The 20,410-nt window shown below is 40.3% G+C and overlaps 3 protein-coding genes across 3 annotated transcripts; 1 reads left to right on the plus strand and 2 right to left on the minus strand.

Annotated features, from left to right (window-relative positions):
• Positions 1–906: 906 nt before the first annotated feature.
• On the minus strand, positions 907–3,527 carry shld3 (shieldin complex subunit 3). The gene is made up of 4 exons (XM_083784104.1): positions 3,445–3,527; positions 2,956–3,214; positions 2,262–2,806; positions 907–1,266 (listed from the first exon to the last, which is right to left on the minus strand). The coding sequence occupies exons 2-4, from the start codon at positions 3,152–3,154 to the stop codon at positions 1,063–1,065; spliced, it is 948 nt and encodes a 315-aa protein (XP_083640230.1). The 5' UTR covers positions 3,155–3,214; positions 3,445–3,527; the 3' UTR covers positions 907–1,062.
• Positions 3,528–3,812: 285 nt separating this feature from the next.
• On the minus strand, positions 3,813–12,121 carry LOC310872634 (serine/threonine-protein phosphatase 2A catalytic subunit beta isoform). The gene is made up of 8 exons (XM_083784674.1): positions 11,622–12,121; positions 10,766–10,804; positions 10,345–10,515; positions 7,738–7,911; positions 7,510–7,599; positions 6,293–6,454; positions 5,120–5,238; positions 3,813–4,767 (listed from the first exon to the last, which is right to left on the minus strand). Exons 1-8 carry the CDS (start codon positions 11,721–11,723, stop codon positions 4,695–4,697), a joined length of 930 nt encoding a protein of 309 aa, XP_083640800.1. The 5' UTR covers positions 11,724–12,121; the 3' UTR covers positions 3,813–4,694.
• A 777-nt stretch (positions 12,122–12,898) lies between these two features.
• On the plus strand, positions 12,899–20,114 carry riok2 (RIO kinase 2 (yeast)). The gene is made up of 10 exons (XM_083783620.1): positions 12,899–13,065; positions 13,618–13,756; positions 13,837–13,953; positions 14,350–14,525; positions 14,665–14,753; positions 16,921–17,112; positions 17,223–17,315; positions 17,522–17,941; positions 18,570–18,669; positions 19,644–20,114. The coding sequence occupies exons 1-10, from the start codon at positions 13,000–13,002 to the stop codon at positions 19,800–19,802; spliced, it is 1,551 nt and encodes a 516-aa protein (XP_083639746.1). The 5' UTR covers positions 12,899–12,999; the 3' UTR covers positions 19,803–20,114.
• The last annotated feature ends 296 nt before the right edge of the window (positions 20,115–20,410 follow it).

Below are 20,410 nucleotides of genomic sequence, written 5' to 3' on the forward strand. Positions count from 1 at the left end.
TATTACATTCCCTTTACTCAGTAATCCATCCACCCTATTTTAAGGACACATTTAAAGAACACAGAACGTGAATGTGAATGTTCCTTCCTAATTCCACTCTCCTGGATCTATTTTCAGCTGATTGATAGGTTGAAGTATTTATTAACAGATTGGAGAATTACAGTACATTTCAAGCACAACTCAATACAAAACTGTTAACTGTGGACACCATAAAGCATTACACTTGTTTACAATAGGGTCCACCATGTTCAATTCATCATAGCTACACTGTAACTTGCCATAGTCCAATCATTCTCTTATTCCACTACATGTCCTTTTTGCTATAATGCACGTGTATAATATCCCCCACCCCTATCCTCCTCCTTTCTCTCTTCCCCATGTCTGGGTGCTGTCGGGTAATGGTAGTTACTGTCTGCGACGTCTCCTGTGAGCTGACCTAGAATCAGCGGATGAAGCTTACCCAGATTAGACCGTTTCACAACCCAGCCAATAAATGTTGTAGGCCTATGAAAAGCAACACAATTTGCTAAGAATGTGCATATAATGTATTCATTGTTATTTGTTACTACAGCATCTGTAGTCTGAAATACCTGGTACCCCAGAACACCATCTCTAACCATTACAACTGGCCTGGGACTGACTTGAACTAAACCAGACTATAAGTAAATTATTTATTCATACATTCAGCATAAGAACAGTCTGCAAGAAAGCAAACCGAACCCATGTTCATCAATTTCAACTGTCATCTGAGTCTTCAGTTCTCTGCCAGGAAATAGGCAGATCCAGTGCAGACAAGACTGCTTATTCTGTACATAATTCCCACCACTCAGATGCATTCTTCTTAGATTTGCTTTATAATGATTAACATTGAGATGTTATTACGAACCACTGGTTTATTACACACAATAAAATATATATTTATTAACAAATTCCATAACAAATGTGTTCACATTGTACATTAAATAAAATCGAAAAATAAAATAGCATGGTTTTGCATTGCGTTTTAAGACCAATAGAGCCTCCCATGTTACAAGTCGACCAAGCTGCTGTATTGTACGTCTCTCAGAAGCTGAAAATGTCTCCCAGTTTGTGTACTGAAAGAGTTATTTTCCCAGTCAGTCTGAATTCCTCTTTGATGTATTTCCCTACGTGCTCACAGTAGAGAATGTCACAGAAGACCCAGATCTGAGCATGTGCTCTCTGGATGTTGGCATTACATGTTGGCAGCTTACGGCTTCTGACAGCCCGACTTAACTGTCTCCATACCTGTAAAAGATCACAAACAGGTCAAGTATAAACAAAGAAAAGAAAGGACACAGAGAGGGAGACGTAAGCGGGAGAAGGAGCAGATGTATTAATATATAGATGATACATATTTTAATTATTTCACTGGGCTATTGAAATGAGTAAAATAATAAGCAGGGGCAGGAGGAAGCAAGGAAAATGTATTTTATAAATTGGCTAGTTTCTTTCACTTTAAAACATGTCGAGAAACAGCTAATATATTATTGGTAGTTGTAAATCACTCCATATACTGTAAGGGGATCAGCGAGATATAAATCATTAAAGGTAGGCAGTCAGGAAGTTAAGCAAACACTTCCCCTTTTTCTAAGATTCTTTTTCAGGAAGTTATGTTGTATTAGACAAGATAGTAGATGCCATGGCAACTAATAGGAAATATGAGGTGAAGCGAGAGCTGTCATGTCATATGATGACACATTCATAGCCCAAACTACTGGTCATCAAGAGCATCAAGACACATGACTCTGTGACTAAGCCTGTGCCTGACTGACCAGAACATCCCAGGGAAATGGACATACAGTACATAGTATACACGGTATCATCAGTGCTAATTCAACTCTGATGGCATAAATGTAAACGTCATAGGACTTTTTGACTCTACTGTGTACCTTTTGGCAATCTTAGAAAATGACCTGGGTTAGTGAGCAAGTTAAGGGACCTCCCAATGCACACTAACCATATAAATACATTTTTACTGTACATTTCCATTCATAGCAACACCCCCCACCTCTCTCTCTCTCATTAGCAGGCAGCACTATCAGGCAGCACTATCCCTCTCTCTGTTTCTGGCAAACAGCGCCCCTACTGGCACTCATTATACTGGTGCTCATAGATACATAGGTGAACGTCACATAAATACCGGTAGGTGAACACGGACATTGCTGTTCCTTGGAGTGGTTGCACCACTCAAAAACACCATAGGATAAATATGATTAAAAAGAAAACTAGAATAAACTGACCTGTTCTATGTCTCCTGCCACCCCACAGTTGTGCTCAGACACCACCAATTTGGCCCTTTGATGCAGGTGGAGCCTATGGGACCCCACCACCCTACAGAACTGATTGGAGAGACTATGAGCACTCTGGGGCAGAACACCACTCTGTACAAATACAGGTACGCTCCATGACCTTATGAGCTCTCCCTCTGAGCTAAGGGGTCTATCCTCAAGTTCCTTTGGTTGCAATTGTCCAGGCAATGGTCTGGTACATTCTGTTAGTGTGTTTGCGTCTGATCTTCCAAAGTCCTCGGTGGTGTTGACACCATCTTTGAGAATTTGTGGTTCATCATTTGCCAATGACAGTCTAGAGACAGGCGCCTGTGTGCTAAGCTTTTGTGAATTTCCATTAATGAAGATGACATCTTTGATTTGTTGTAGCTTCTCTGGTGTTCGTGGTATTATCTTTGTCTGTGTGTTGGGGTCTTTGTATAGTCTTTGTCTTCCATGGTTTAAAACTGGAGTCAAATCATGGTGTCTTTCAATGAGGTCCAATGACTGGACTTTATCTGGGGAAATACATAATTCCAAATACACCGTTAAAAGGAAACAATTATGATAGTGAAAAGGATAAATATATCTTAGATAGATGCTACATGGTATTGGTAAACAATCGAGCTTTACTACATATTTTAATCAAAACACTCGTCTCACTGACCTGGGCTGAGGATGGGAGCGGGTTTGGAAGGTCTGATGGGCAACCAGCGGTCTCCAGCAGAGGGAAACCAGGGGCTGAACACAGGAGGAACCCGACAGGGAAAAGACTTCAGTGCTCCCTCTGTCTTCGCCAACAAGCTGTTCACCTCAGGCTCAGCAACAGCTTCGGCAGACTTGTAATACAGAACCACATCCTCCATAGAGGCTCAGAGTAATCAACAGTGATTATTTCCTCTTCATGTTGTGGACTTTTTGTGCACCTAATGAAGATAACACGTATATTCCTTATTACAAGCTCTATAAGTCATTTAAATATTCTTGGTTACTGTCTAACTGATAGCAGTAGCCTAATAGCTTAGCTCTGATCCATTGCCCATAGCTATGTGGACCAGAGCTAGTAATATAAACTAAACTAGCTAACGTTTGCTAGACTTTTATGCTCCGTCACTGTCACGATCATTGAATTGGGGGGTTCATATTAAGTACATACCATCAAATGATGGCTCAGTTGTGTATCCATTAGAAATCTATCATCGGATAGCTTAAACAGCAGTCGAATCGATTGCTTACATGGCTTACATGCATTTGAAAAAATGGCGCTGGCCAGAGCATAGAGTATTGGAGCCAGAGTAGATGGCTGAAGCTATTGCTAAATTCAAGTCTCGTCGCTCACAATCTCGCGATAGAAGTGTTGAACTAATGCATCTTCTCGGCTAATGGGATCAGAGCCTCCTGGGCCATGTTCTGGGCCCTATGAATGGGATTCCTAAAATAGAAATGACCATATAAACACTAGGCAGGCATACATTAAAACACCAATTGCCTCCCCCAAAATAATTAAAACAACGTGAGTCACGATAAATATAAAGGAAAACATTTATTATCCGAGATGAGCAGTCACATATAGGGCCAACTTGTTTAAAAGACAAAATGAAAGCCGTAATTTAATATTTCTGTTTTAAGTTTAGTTTGTAGAATTTTAACGTAAATGTACATAATGTTCCAGCATTGTACCAATAAACTAAGTTATACAAATAAAGTCAAATACAGCCCAGTAGTTTGTCAATAGGACATTTTATTCATACGTCCGTTGTCTCTTATTCAAATTACAGTATGTAGTTGCCGAGATGACAGCCAGCTGCAGACCAGAGAGCTAAAAATAACAGCTGTACTACTTTAAGCAATCCTCTCTTTTTGTAATAACTTGCAACGGAAAAAGCACATATGTCATGAATGAGATGTGATGTGATGATGTCAGGTAGGTTGAGTTATATTGCTGTTCTAAGAAAAAAAAGAAAGAAAACAAAACAAAAAGGAAAGGAAAAAACCTTGCGAGTCGTACATGTCGTAAAGGATCATAATATGGCACATTTGGTCCACGTTGGTAGTTTATCATTTGTCAAACATTTTCGAACATGTATTAAAACAAAAAAGAATTAAAACAATAAATCTTTAACATTTCGTTGTGTGTTTGTGTTTTTTTTTGTCTTTTTCTTTTTTTCATCTCCACAAGCACAGCATTATGACAGCATATTTCTAAACACAACTGGAGAGGGCGCTGTTGTTCTTGTTTTTTAATTTCTTTCTCTTTTTTTCTTTTAATTTTAATAATCTGTTCATCAGGCCAATCAGTTTAGGTTTATATTATCCCTGGTACAGTATTGTTTTTCCCCCAGTGTAGGAGTAGGGGAGAGGGTGGGTGTTGCTTTGTGGATGATTGAAAGGGATGGCTTTGGACATTCACAGGAAGTAGTCAGGAGTGCGTCTGGTCACATGGGGCTCACCACGGCGCGGGGCAGGGTCAAACTGAAGGCTATGAGTGGGAAAAGAAAAGCACATGGTTAAGATGATGAAAATGTGCCTAAAGTACAATTGAGAAATGGCTTTACAAAAGGAACCAACACCATCTACAAACGAGTTAACATTAGTTCATGGGGGCCCGGACGGTTAACTCAACCGTCTGGGGACCTGGGCTGCCGAGCCGGCCAGCCCGGCGTGCTGCAGTTTTGACTCCCAAACCCGACGGTCTTTGCAGTGTGTCACTCCCCATCTCTCTCCCCCTTTGTGCCTTTATGAAGCATTTCAACTCTGCTTTCAGGTAAGTGGTTTATAAACAACGGCTAAGGTACACATCCATAACAGACTAGAATGTCTCCACTACTTACAACGAGTATTTGAGGGTATCGTCCAGTTCCATGATGGCTGCTTGGTTGCCACAGCGATAGCAGTAGTTGGGAGCACTGAAGATGGTTACCACGTTCTTATCATGGCCCCAGTTATAACCCTAGTAGAAAATGTACAATACAGAAAATGAAAAATACAACACTTAACCACATAAACCATACATACTTCTATTGAGCCCGGGTTCCCTAGGGTCCCCTCCTTTGTTCACTCTACAAATGTCTTGGGCAAAGATGGTCAATCTACAAGCTCACAACTCGTTGCGATGCAATCTTTGTAGATCTGCTTTTTGCTGAATATGCATCGATTATGAAATGCCCATATTAGTAATGATAGGGTTCAAGTAGGGGATATTACGGTAAAACGTGTCTTTATCAATTCAGTGATTTGCTATTTTTAGCTTATTTTCTTAAGTCTCGGTCTAAGGAGTTTTCCTTCATTATTTATACAGTGAGCGAGTCTTTTTCTGTCAAGTTTTCCTCTAGCAAGGGACTAGACATGCTAGCTTTGCATTCCAGCCAACTCTGAAGTAGTCTCAAGTATTACTATAATTGCGAACGCAATGAGCACTAACTATGAGACCCTGCAGATCATGTCTGTGTGTGTGTCTGTCTGTCCCGCTGTGACACCACCCACAGCTGTAGCACACACACACACACACACACACACACACACACACACACACACAGTAGAAAACTTAAATAAATTACTAACTAAAAAGAAAAAAAAAGTACGTAATTTATTCTAATTGTTGTTATTGCAATTTACGAGCTGCGTTCGCTTCCTGCGTTTGCGCGTCTTACTTGTTATTATCAAGTATGAAAATTTGACAAAGTGATTATAGTCAAGTGATATACCAATATGAAACTGGTAGGCTTCACCATTTTCACAAGATAAAATAGCAGTTCCCCTAGTGAGGTTAGATAGGTGTGTAGCACTGGAAACCAAAAATGTTTTTGGTAAATTGAACCACCTTTGTTTCAGTATAGTATAGTATGTAGAAGTAGTTAAATAGTGGGACAATATCCCAAGGTCTCTTGTATAAACTATATTAGTATACATGAGAAAAATGGAACCAGAAAGGTGACAAGTCAACCTTCATGATATGAAAGAATCAAGCCCTATGCCTACACAATAACAAAAGATGTCGGTCATACCTCCATGACAAGCTGGTGGGCACGGGATACCAGGGTTAGGCCGTTGGCATGGTTGAAGGTTTCAGAAATATCCTGGCCAAAGGTGTAGCCTGCACCACGGGGGGAAATGCCCCAACCACCACGGTCATCAGGATCTGACCACAACAAGTCACACATAGGACCCTGCGGAGAGAGAGAGATTAGTGATTGTTAGAAAACAAGGTTGTTCAATGGTCCACTTACTCCACTATCGTATTTTATTTAGATTATCAGTATCATTAACATATTCCCACCAGTTACTATAGGCGATAGCCTAAATTCGGCCATATCCACTTGCCCAAATGGGCCAATGAGTGTTTTTCGTGCAAAACTTGGAATGGATTCAGAATCATGAAAACCGCCTAGTTTGACATGTCACATGCTACTTAGAAGTATGATGACATTTTGGTTATATTATGGTGTGATATACAAAAATGGCCATAACACAAATAAAAAGTATGTCATGACATCACAGCTTAACCGTTGTCGAGCTTTTGGGCCTGTGGCTCCCCGGCTATGAGAAATGGTGTGTGTGTGTGGGGGTTGTCCACTTATATTATAACATTACTTTAGTCATTGCAGGGATATGCACTGTTCAGCAGAGATAAAAATGTCCTTAAGTGCTGTCACTCACCACACATACCTGCCTCATTTGGGACCTGTTGCAGGCAATGTGTGCATGCCATGCATGCATGTGGATTCTGCCTGTATCTTTATGTGGTGGGTACTCATTCTGTACCTCATGTGGGACGTATTTTGGGCAATATGTGTTCTAGTGTTGTAACAGTTCATCAATTTAGTCACTTCTAATCAATCTGAAGCACATCTACACGCTCACAACCAACCACATTGCAATGTGATGCGTGCTTGTAGATCGATTATTACTGAAAGATGATTTGATCAATTCCAAAAAGTAATCAATGGAATAATGGCTACGAAAATAATCAATAGTTGCTTGCAGCACTAGTAGTGTATTGTGTATTTGCAGGTAGTGGGATGCACACGCAGTCGCAGATTACACACCAATGTGGAACACACATGTGGAAACAACAGTCGGACATGCGGTCCGATGTGCTGCTCCGTGCTTGCGGATAGGGTTAGGTTAGGGTTTGAGGTAGGTTGTCGGTCTAATGACAGTCGGACCAATAGTATGTCTAAACTAAAGCCTGTACCCATTTGTAGTAATACTAATACTGTACCTCATGTGGGACCTCTTGCAGGCGGTCCAGTGCTCGTATATGATCCAGAGTGTCTATGGAGGGAGACAGGCCTCCATGGAGACAGAAAATCTACCAAGAGAGAGACGTTATACACAGGATCACATGACAAACAGATGCCTAGACACACAAACCCTCAAGTCTATCGAAGTTTGGCAGAAAGGAGCAGATAAACAAACAGGTACATATATCTTTTCTTCTATCCCTCACCTGTCCGTCTACTAGGGCCGTGAGTGGCAGGTAGTCAAACAGGTCTGTGAAGTATTTCCAGACGTTGGCATTTCCATACTTCCTCAGACACTCGTCATAGAAGCCATACACCTGTGTGATCTGCCGCGACTCATGATTTCCACGAAGGATAGTGATTCGTTCCTGGAAACGCACCTGGATTGGCAGGCAGAAAAACAGATTGTTATGAGAAACAGATGTGATGGTCGTAAGGACACAAACTAGATTGTAGGCTTGTAAATCAGTTCCATTTAGCAAGTAGCAAAACCATTGTACTGCAGAATTTAAAATAAGGTATACAACTGCAACCAATAGAATGTGCAATCCACTCACTGGTATCACAATCTCTCAGAAAACGGCGATTGTGGAAACATCTTAATCGTACTATTAGTTATATCGCACACCACTAATTTGATATCAACTAGATCACAGTATGCATCATGCATTTCACGCATCTATAAATGCATGAAATGAGCTCACATAACTCGAGCACTGTTCCCCTACCGATCTACTTCAACTTTAGTTGTTGACTCATGCTACATGTGTCTTAATATTGTGTGGTCATATTGCACAGGACTGGTTTGATTTTCTGCTCCTGACACTACCTGCAATGTTGCAACAGCTGTATTGCAGGTGCATGACAATAAAAACAATTGTTAACGATTGAATTCTATAATCAATTTATTTGCCATGGATCATCAATAGCCAGGTTAATAACCGATTACAAAATATAGCACAGTAATTGGCATTATCACTTTAAGTACATCTTTAAGTCCTATAAGAGGAGAGTCTCCGACTGTACACTGTATGAGTGTCTATTCTTATACTTCTATTCTTGGGCAGACTCCTGGAATAGAAAGATCAAAATACTTGCCAATGACAACATTTAGCTGGTTGTCGCTTTTCAATTGACTATTTTAGAAGAGGGTTGGATGAAGGTTTGGCATGCATGTAGTGGTTAAGGAATGCATGTCATCCATGCAAATCAATTTACAGTGCTCAATACAAATGTGCACATGCACACATAATAGCCTTTCTGTCATTTAACTCACTAAAATGATATCTAGGGCTGCAACTTCTTTTGCAAAAACTTTGTTAGCATAACTTAGCAATAATTATATCAATTACTTTTCCCCCAAACTATTTGGATAATTTGTTTAATTTTTTATATAGGAAAAAACCGACTCAGACGGTTTTTTTTTCTTTTTCTTTTTTTTACAGTCGACTAAATCAATTAGTCTGATTAACTACTTAAGACCCATTTCATACAAAGTATTGTCGTGTGATGGCGTGGCACAAAACAGCAAATCCACAAGCTGTAGAACTGTTGCAGTGGTATGTTTCAAAGTCAAGTTAGGACAGAAAGCAGTCTGTGATTTACCCCATTTACTAAACAGGTTTGTTATGCAACACACCATTGCTCAATGATACCAACAATGGGTGCAAAGTAGCGCCAAATATGACAATAACTTCTGCAACATCCTGACATGCAAATCGCAAAAAGGCTATTTAGTAAGATGCAATAGTCTGTTCAAGTAAATTAAGCTGCTTGTGTGACACATTCAGACAAAATTTAAATTATCTGACTAGTCTTCCAGAACCACTTCACAAATGTCTCATTTTGGATTACATATCTTTGTAAATAATGAAGACAAAACATCTTATCCAGAGTGGCTTACAATTAAAGAGCAAGTGTGGGCCATTTACGGTACATTTCATGCCAAAAAAATGAAGATAAATATAAACCTTTTACAATGAGTCTTATCTAGAGTGACTTACAATTAAGGAGCAAGTGGTAGCTAAATGTTATTCAATGACATCTTGGATAGTTGGACACACATTCAATGTCGCATGAACCCAATATTGATATATACAGACTCAAAATAGAATAACGCTGTAAAATAATGCAAGTTAAAAACACTGCAGCTCCTCCCTGGTGATACAGTCAAGGTATTAATCAGGTAGCATATCGTGTTGTGGCAGTTCAGGGCATCTTTAGACACAGAATATCGTTTTTATTTGCTGTGATGTTTAGTGTGTCAAATATGCTAAACAAAAGGGTTGATTAGACTTTGTGGTGTCTGTCATAAGAGTCATAATGACACGCAATGTAACAAACATTTCTCAGAAACATTTCTCAACAAGCATCCATCACTGAAATTAGGCCCAGCAGTAACAGAATGCAGAACACTACATGCAACATGAAGAAATAGAAAACTATTCCATGTAATGGAATATATATTAGTGAAAAGTGTTTTATTGCCTTAAACTTCACTATAGTTGGCCCAGGCCGTAGCGTAACGGTCTGGGCACCGGACTGGTGATCCAGTCGCGGTGTGCCGCGGGTTCGACTCCCGGACCCGACACGGCCTTTACCGCATGTCATCCCCCCATCTCTCTCCCGTTTCCTGTCAGCCTACTTTCTATCCCTTAAAAAATCAATAAAGGCGTAAGCCGCAAAAAAATATCTTAAAAAAAAAAAAAAAAAAAAAAAAACTTCACTATAGCAAACCCTGCTTTGTTCAAATTACTAATCAGATATCTCATGAACTACACTAAAAAACATGCCAACAAATGTGCATACAGTACCTTTAATGTGACAAGCAGTGTGACAGTTTCCACAGAATAGTAGCCTCTGTCCACATAGTCTCCCATGAACAGGTAGTTGGTGTCAGGAGACTTTCCTCCGATCTTAAACAGCTCCATCAGGTCATGGAACTGACCATGGACATCCCCACACACAGTGACAGGGCATCTCACCTGAAGTACAAAGATTCATGTTTTGCTGCACAATGATGAATGTATGACCCTGGAGCTGCCTATAACAACGTAATTCTGAAAATAAGTAAAACTGTTTTTTAACATTCCTGTTTATCCATCTGCCAGGAGATATGAAAGATCACTGAACAGTCATTTTATTCTAAATATAGATATTAATCCAAGTATTTTATACAAATTATAATGGTATCACAAGTAGAACAGAAGGGAAACCATCTTGGGTAATGCTCACCTCCTGAACATTGGATTCCTTGGTCAGAATCTCCTTGGCCTGGAGGGACAGACACAGGCGTTGTAATAGCATCATTAGCACGTTACATAATTCTTCTAAATCACAACTGATACATAAAATATAACCTTTGATATTGGTCGATTATGTTTAAGTTACATTAATTTTGAGAACACAAACTCACGAGTTGTGTGTATTGATGGCATTTGTGTGTCACTGTCACATAACTTACATTACAGCTCTAGCTGGAAATAAGATCTCACTCTACAATAATAGCAGCAGGACATAGATTTATAACAGATTCCAACAAACCAAACCACTGCAAACCAAACCACTACAATGGTCTCCGACATTATGTCGATTTCAGGTTGATGGATTAAGCTACATACAAGTTTGTTATGGTGCAACATAACAACCTAGTGAATTACATTCAAATGGTTGTCAGTATGTTCATGTTACGATGGCGTGCACTGCATTAACTCTCGGATTTTATCTTTTTTTGGTTGTTTAAAAAAAAACACTTGAACATGCAAAATGCAGGCCTATTATTAGACAGGCTGAAAATGGGACCGGTTCACTCTCTGGACATTGGTGAAAAGACTCAATTCTCGCACCGAAATCATAAAAGTTGACGCTGTGTGTATTTGATGTAGCTTTAAAGTGTGAAATACATCAAATACATTATGATTATAGTTTGTGGACGTTATTAATTAGCAATCCTCCGAATGGTTCGAACGGGGTGGGGAATAGCTGTTAACAACCTTCCAGCAATTAGCCGCCCCCCTTTCACAATGTAGGCCACATTAAAGCCTTCCATCTCGGTAAAAGAATGGTTGGTTTCACATCGGGCTCCACATACCTTTTCGCAGAGTGTTCTGACTTGGTTTTCCGTTAGCTGCTTACACTCGTTTAACTGTTCAATCCATTGGTCTAGTTCTTTAGTAAAGGTCTTGTCTTCCATGACAGCCGCGGTAGCTTGCTAAGCTAGCTGCGATAGCTACCTAACTGATGTGATGTAAAAACGACTTGGTTCCGTTTTGTGGTGCGGGTTAGCCGCTTTAGCCTTTTAGCTCGTCGTATTGTTAGCCCGATCTAGTCCCGCCAAACCGGTTCCGAAATTCACTTCGATTCCTACAAATAGCGCCCCGTTCAGTGACTTTCTATCATGATAAATACATATACGACGGTTACAGACGTCTACGACGAACGGTTCTCACACGGGGGGTCGAATTAATCGGAGTTCCCCGATGCGGCAGAGGGTAGCGGCAGAATGTAGCAGCGTCACAGCAGCTAGCCAGCCTGCTAAAGGAGCTAGCTACAATAACATACGGGATCTTTAGCAGCCTTTTCCGCTGTACGAGCGCCACCGCACGGAGACGGAGGGAGAAGTCTTTCTTGATTGATTGATTCATTGAAAAATGTATAACAGTCTAACAGATTGTAGAATAGGTACAGTCCAAGGATTCAAGGAAGGTAGGTACAGCCAATACAAAAACTGTATAAAAGTATAAAACCAGAAAAAGCACGATTAAAGACTAAATCAGGGTTGATTAGACTTTCACCAAAACATTTAAAGACATACAAATATACACTATGCAAATAATAATAATAAAAAAAATCATCAAATATACTTCCCATCTTGCGATTGAGAAAGGCAGACTGAGAGAAAAATGCACAATTCTTATCGTTTTGTACGTTTTCTCCATATTTTGTTTTGTTTTTATTGTATTTTTCCACTTTTGCATTGTATGCAACTAATACTATGCATTGCATTTTGTCATGCCAATAAAGCCCTTTGAATTGAATGAAATTGAGGGGGAAAAAATGCTATTTTGATCGAAAGATCTCTTGATAAATGATATATCGTATGGAATGGGAGTGTATAATTCATATTATTTAATAACATGATATCTGTGAGAAAAGGACGTTAACATTTGAGTGTGCTGTCATTTTTAAGTAATGTTTAACTGATTAAAATATATGAATTGTTTATTTACATGAGACTTGTTTTTCAGTACAGAAAAATGTTTTGGGTCTGTCTGGTCGTCATGTTACGTCACGTAACGGAAATCAACGTGTCGTGTCGTCACCTCCGCTTATAACTCGTTCGTCACTTGCTCTCAGTCATTCACTTCCGCCGTGCACATGTGTTTACTAAAACGAAGAAGGAAAAAATCCTAAAATTATCCACATTCACGTTTATTAGATTCATAGATTTGCACCAGGCCAGCGTAAATATGGGGAAATTAAATGTTGTAGTCCTGAGGTACTTGACACGAGACGACTTCCGAGTCCTCACAGCGGTAAGTGATTACAGTAGGCTTACTCGAGTTGGTCAGGCCAATTATTTACGGAGCTGCAGTGTATCTTGTGTCTCAGAGTAGCACATCTTTATCATTGTAGCTAGCTACGTTACTTTATGTATTGTATGTAGCTAGAATACCTGTATACCTCAGTACCAAATACCAAAAAGTTATTCAGGGTTCCGAAAGGGACTACGTATGTATGTACGCTAGATGAAGCAGTCAGTCAGGCAGAGGGGATTTTAACATGGTTTGGTATAGCTGGGTGGTAGTACAGTTAATTTTATTTGACTGTTTTTTGATTGATTGAATATTTTATTAACAGTTAGTACAGTGGTATTATACAATGATGGCTGTTTTCTGATTGAATACTTTATTAACAGTTAGTACAGTGGTATTATTATACAATGATACTAAAAGGATAATACAAAAAGCCCTAGGGGCTTGTTTTCCATTGTGGTCCTGTGTGTTCCGTTCATCAAGACATTTAAAGACATAGGTTTGCCATACATGCATTCAGTTCAAAGATCTATTCTATTCCTCCTCATGCAGGTTGAGATGGGGATGAAGAACCATGAGATCGTCCCAGTGAGTCTTGTGGCCTCTATCGCCAGCCTCAAACATGGAGGCTGCAACAAGGTCCTCAGAGAGCTAGTGAAGCACAAACTTGTGGCTTATGAGCGTAACAAAAGTAAGTAAATATCTCACATCTAGCAAGGTAGAGATTGTACATGTAGCCGAAAGTTCTAATGGGGTTTGTATTCATTTCAGTGGGGCAGGGCTACAGGCTGTGCTATGGAGGGTATGATTACCTAGCCCTGAAGACTTTCTGCTCAAGAGAGGTGCTGCTCTCTGTTGGCAATCAGATGGGCGTGGGGAAAGAGTCAGGTAAAACAAAATAAACAAATCTAGAATGTACACAACAAAGACAAATTCACAAACACAGATATTACATTTAGATGATTATAGCTATTTTCTTGATTAGAGAACATTTCATGTGATTCGACATTCACTGATTCAAGTTCCCTAATGAGCTGGAAAGTGAACAAAACATTTGCCATATTCATGAATTTATATAAAGTGGTCATGAGTTGAAATACTTGAATAAATGTTCCTGCTAAGAGTTAATTATGCTAGGTATTCACTTCAGGTATAAATGTAATAAAATTACAATCTTAGGCTGTATTGCTGTAAAACATTTTTTTAGCTAAGTTGAATAACAGCACCCAAAAATGCATATTAAAACATGTTTACACACATTTGATTACATCTGCATCCCTGTAGATATATATATCGTGGCTAGCCCAGAAGGGGACCAGTATGCTCTCAAGCTTCACAGATTGGGGCGAACCTCCTTCAGGAATCTGAAGATTAAGAGAGATTACCACAAGCACAGGAAGAACATGTCCTGGCTTTACCTCTCTCGCCTCTCTGCCACGAAGGAGTTTGCCTACATGAAGGTATCTATGATAGTTCATAGATGTGTCATATCATGAATTGATTCATGATCCAACACAGTTGGCTGACTTTGGTGCAAGATACCTTCCTAATGTTCGTTTATAAAATGATGTAATCTTTGTGATATCATATTTCTCTCAGGCATTGTACGATCGTGGCTTTCCAGTACCCAAGCCTGTGGACTATAACAGACATGCTGTGGTGATGGAACTCATCAATGGATATCCACTGTGTGTAATACGCCATTTCAGTCCACTATAATTTTTCCTTTATTATTACTGTTTGTGTTTTTATTTACTTATTCATAAGAAAGTAGATTGTATTATTGTAATGCAACTACTGAATATGTTGTGAATCCTTGTTTTCTTATTTCTTTGTAAAGCAGTTATTAGAGCACAGGGACACTTTGGTAGTGGTTTGTTTGTGTTGTGTACTTACCTTGTCATAATGTAACTAGTCCAATTGGCGAGATATCTTGCACTCATTTAACACACTAGAGCAGTGCCTGTGGGTCCTCTACAGCGGTGCCTACTTGGAAGGATGCAAGTTGGAAATGCATGCCCCACCCAGATATTATGCATTGGAGCCTCTGCAGCGGTGCCCGTTGCGCACTGGCCTACTTGGAACGATGCAAGTTGGAAATGCATGCCCCACCCAGATATTATGTCTATGTCCCTTTTATTCCTTGTATACTACTCATCGCTCGGCACCTGCCCAAGTTTGGGTTGGATGTTGGCTGTCTTTGTACTTTTTTCGTATGTCCCCTTTATGCCCATATATGGAGTTCTTTGTCAGGCATGCCCAAATATGCAGTCTATGGGCAGGGGACCTGAGCCTGGGGAGTTCCTTGTCAGGCATTCCCAAATATAGAGTATACGCAGACGTCAGAATAATGTCAGAACAGGCCAGCTCCATATATGGACCATGGGCATTGGGCAGCGGCCCTGTCCAGAACCCAGGCAGAGGCCTTTTTGGGGCGGTTCTGGACAACTGTTGGTCCGACCGACTCGACACCGGCCACTGCACCCCCTGCGGTGGTGTGGAATGCGTGTGTTGAATTTGAAGTCTGTGGGCTGAACGGTTCTCGAGTACACGCACACAGACAGACAGAGACATGGTGCATTTCATAGATAGATAGATAGACTAGAGCGGTGCCCGTTGGGCACTGGCCTACTTTGAAAGATGCAAGTTGGAAATGCGTGCCCCACCCAGATATTATGTCTGTCCCTTTTATGCCCATATATGGAGTTCTTAAATAATGATAATGGATTGCATTTTTATAGCGCTTTTCTATGCACTACGTACAATGGCCCATTCATTCATACATTGGGAGGTGAAGCGGCGAACAGTCAACGCCAGCGTCCTCACTTCCCACATTCACACACCAAGGACACTTCGACATGTAGACAGGAGGAGCCAGGATTCTAACCCCCAACCCACGGTCGTCATTGGACGACCTGCTCTACCTTCTTTGTCAGGCATTCCTGAATATGGAGTCTATGCAGACGGGAAGACCTGGTTACCACACTGCTCCGGGCAGCGCGCCTCCGCCTCCCAGTTTTTCTGCCCCTTTTTCCATACAGCTGTCACGTTTTCCTTTTACTTTATACCTAATGTAAACAAGTCTTGGTGCTTTTCCTGATTTTATCCTCGTAGCAGTTTTTGTATTGACTTATTTACAAATGTTAATCAAGCTTGTTTGTTAAATGTAGGCTATATAATTGTACAATCCTATGTGGTAGGCTATATTAATGTCTGTAGTTATGAATGCCTGTAGTTATATGTACATATAGCCTACTTTATCTGTGGGATTCAGAGTTTTAGCCAAAGCGATAATTTAAGCATAACAATATAGATCTCTCTTCAACAAATGGGAGCCAGTGGCAGGCTTTTCCAATTGTGGCCCTTTTCATAATTCAGTGTTTTAGGCAAAGCGATGGAGGCCTAATTATTACCAAAATGGTGTCTCGTGCGCGCGCGTGAGAGTGTGACGCTGATCTGTCATATCTTCGTTGACACTACACACACACAGAAGAACTGGGAAGCGGAGGCATGAGGGGTGTGTTGCCCGGAGCATTGTGGTAACCAGGTCTAGATAAACAAACGCAAACTTTATAAAACCCAGTACAGCATTTGTTTTTAATAAAAATGACAATTTCATGTTCATTTTACTATTTGAAGATCTGCATCCGCAGATGCATTCAGGGTGTTCTTTTGTGTCCGAAAGGAAAACATAGATATCTCACCAATTGAACTAGTTACCTTATGGAAAAGTAAGTACATAACCCAGACCTCTACCAAAGGTTACTTGTGCTTTAACACCTGTTTTATAAAAGTATAAATGAAGATTATTGATGTTGCTTTATCTTGGTGACATTTCTGTCCTATATCTATCAGAAATCAGATTCGTGAGCTGCAAGACCCATCTGCTCTCTACAATGAAGTCATGGAGCTGATAGTCAAACTGGCCGATCATGGGCTGATTCATGGCGACTTTAATGAGTTCAACCTGATGGTGGATGACCAGGACCATGCAACCATGATTGACTTCCCACAAATGGTGTCCACCTCACACCTCAACGCTGAATGGTCAGTCCTCTTTCTCATACACTATTGTCTGTGATATTACTTTCTTTGAGAGAGGCGTACCCACAGTATCTGTGTACAGGTCGTTGATTTCTTGAATCTCTTTGCAATAGGTACTTTGACAGAGATGTAAAATGTGTCCGGGATTTCTTTCTGAGACGATACAACTATGAGAGTGAGCTCTATCCAACCTTCAAAGACATCAGGTAAAGAACCTTGGAGGGTGGGCGATGGGGGATTTGTAATGAAAATGAAAAATGCTTAATAAAAACTTGGTCACAAAAAAAAAGACATCAGGTATCTCACATCTATATAACGGTCTTCTGTCTTATCAGTTTGTTTAAAAAAAAAAAGTGTTGTGGAATTCAATCCAATAACTCCAGATATTACTATTCATTGTATATTCCTGTAGGCGGTCTTGCTCTCTAGATGTGGAGATTTCGGCCAGTGGATTCACTAAAGATATGGAGAGAGATGCCACTTTGCTAGACCCAGCAGGACCCGAGGAAGAGGAGGATGAAGAGGAAAGAGAGGCAGGAGAAGAGGAAGGACAGATTGAACATGTGAACATGGAGGAATATAACCATGCAATGCTGGAGCTGGAAGGGCTGAAAGTCAGTGATCCTCAGGCAGACTCTCAGAACGTGTCTGAACAACAGGATGAGGCAGAAGGATGTGAAACCAGGGAAGGAGAACAAAATGATACTGGAACTGTATTAATGGCTGGAAGTGATGGCGAGGGAGAGATGCAGGAAAAGGAGAATGAAACGAATGATGTTTGCCCGGAACTTGTAGAACTGTCCACCTCCAATAAAGAGTTCAAACCCTTCAGGTAATGTAATGATCTGTTCTATATAAAAAATTGAGGTGAGGGGTGCTCTTATCTTTGCTCAGAAACATATGACGTAAATTCTCCATTCATTGTCAATGTGAATTTAATATCTTTGTGTAGGACAAAAAATTGCCAATTTGCTCATCCACATATGACGTAAATTCTCTATTCATTGTCAATGGGAATCTTATGTTTGTGTAAGATGAGAATCTACACTAATAGCTGAATATAGGAGGGGCTAGCGCCTCAAAAATAGAGGAAGGCCATTTGACGGTGCTCTGTACTGTTCAAGGTACACAAAACCACTACTCAATGCTGGTCATTTTATTATTCTTTCTTTATTCTTTATTGTGATCCCCATTAGCTTCCACAAAGTGGTCGCTAGTCTTCCATCGAGTCTATCGAAGTATTAGGTGTGAATGCGACCGTAGTCCACATCATTCGCAGTTTCAAGTCCACCAAGTGTAAAGACATGGACAAGTTTGAATCATTCCATTTAAGATATCCAGATAGTATTTTAAGGTGTAAATGTGGCATTAGAATCCAGTTCATTACAATGAATTGATTTTATTTGTCTCAAAATGTACCATGATAAACTCAATATGTTTATGGTGTGTTTCCCCTGCAGAGACTCAGACAGCCTTCTACACATTGCAGAACACAGACGGAGAAGAACAGACAGCGAGGCCACAACAGGCAGCGTAGCAAGCTGCTCTACCATACCACCGGTTTGTACATTTTACACTCTGAAGGCCTATTCATAGTCTGGATTTTCGGTGATGAGGTGACCACCGCTCCGGTGGTGAGCTGAAATAACATTGAGCGGTGGTGAGTAAAAACAGAGAAGGGCTGGAGCGGTGGCGGTGGTTTGCTCTTCACCGTGACTCGTGACGTCATGTTGTAGTTCGGTGGTCACCCCACCACCGTAAATCCAGACTATGTATGAGCCTTGAGGCCTACAGATTTGTCCAAAACTCGCATGTTCCCTGCTTACAACCCTATAACCTTTTTTGTGGGTAAGCGGGTATATGGAACTCCGGGAACATAAGAATGAAAACGTGTAATACCATTTCTTTACCGTTTCCACAGCAGCTGGAATATCACAGTCCACATTTGTCACGTTTTTGTGCTGTTATACGAAGCACAAACAGTGCACTAAACACTTGTTCTGCCATTTTGTTTTAGGTCTTATTTTGGTGACTCATAATGCCTTTATTTTATGAGCAATATTCACCCCAATATTTCTTTCCTCGAATGAAGTTGCATCGCATCTTGGCATTCTAATACATAATTGTCTCCGTCCGGCTGAAGGTTTTGCCCTCTGTTCATCCGTCTGTCTGTGTACAGCTAATCTCTGGCACTGTTCTTGCCCTGATGAAGACCCTGAGAGGTCTAAACATGTTGGCTTTTATAGACTGAACTTTGTTTTAAACTTTGCTTCCTATCTCTTTTCTTTCTTTGAGTGCGCTCAAAGTCTATATTCCCGGTGTTGATCCTAGAAACACTTTCAAGATGTTTTTAATCTCCTGTGTTGGCACCTGTTTGGCCTCTGTTAATCTCTGGCATCGTTCTCACTTTTCAGGAGAACCCCCATTTTAAACTGCAACAATTGTCTATGGTCGTTGCTGGTCTGATATACATCGATACTAGTACAGTATATACATTTTTGTTTGAATTAGTTCTTTGTGATTGTATATTGTAGGAAGTGGTGCGTGAGAAGATACGGAGGCAGCTGAACAATCAACAAAAGGCAGCACAGAGGAGACGCCTGCAGAAGGGGGAGGCTAATCTGGTGACCAGCGCTAAGAGAGAGAACCAGGATAACATAAAGTCCAGTGTGGACGACTCCTTCTGGGGATAAAGATGACTGCAAAAGAATGTTGTCAATAGTGTTTTTGCCTGCTTTCCTTCACTACCCATCTGGTCTAAACAACACATGATGGACTAGTGCAATGAGGATATACCAACAAGACTCTGCTATTATAAGTCTGGGCAAACAGGCAAAATGAAGGACACAGCTGAAGACGACAAAGTCAAGTGTGTGTAAATCTCTGCAACTATTCAAAGTCAGTATTGTATGCAGTTGACCTTCAATGAATGCTCAGTATATATAAAGCAGTGGAAATTGTAAATTACAATTTGACATACTAATAAAGTTGCATAATTGATAATAAAGCCTTTGAAATATGAAATTTGTAATAGTTACTTTCTAAATCAAATGGAAATGCATGTAAGACATGCATGTCCCAAGTTCATGGTTAACATTCTAAAGCTTAAACTATTTATGCTTAGGTGATTCTTAAGCTTTTAATCGTTCTCTAAAGCGTTTTAGAAAATCTGTTTTCAGCAAGTGACAACAAAGTATAAATACATTTTAAACCTGACAGGATGATTGATGTGAGTTACGATTTTCGAACAAGAATACAAGTTCCTTCCTTTGAGAGTGTTCATCTGTGGTACTAGGCTCTG

Source organism: Protomyctophum parallelum (assembly GCF_964188405.1).
Source record: "Protomyctophum parallelum genome assembly, chromosome: 15".
Taxonomy (NCBI): Eukaryota; Metazoa; Chordata; class Actinopteri; order Myctophiformes; family Myctophidae; genus Protomyctophum; species Protomyctophum parallelum.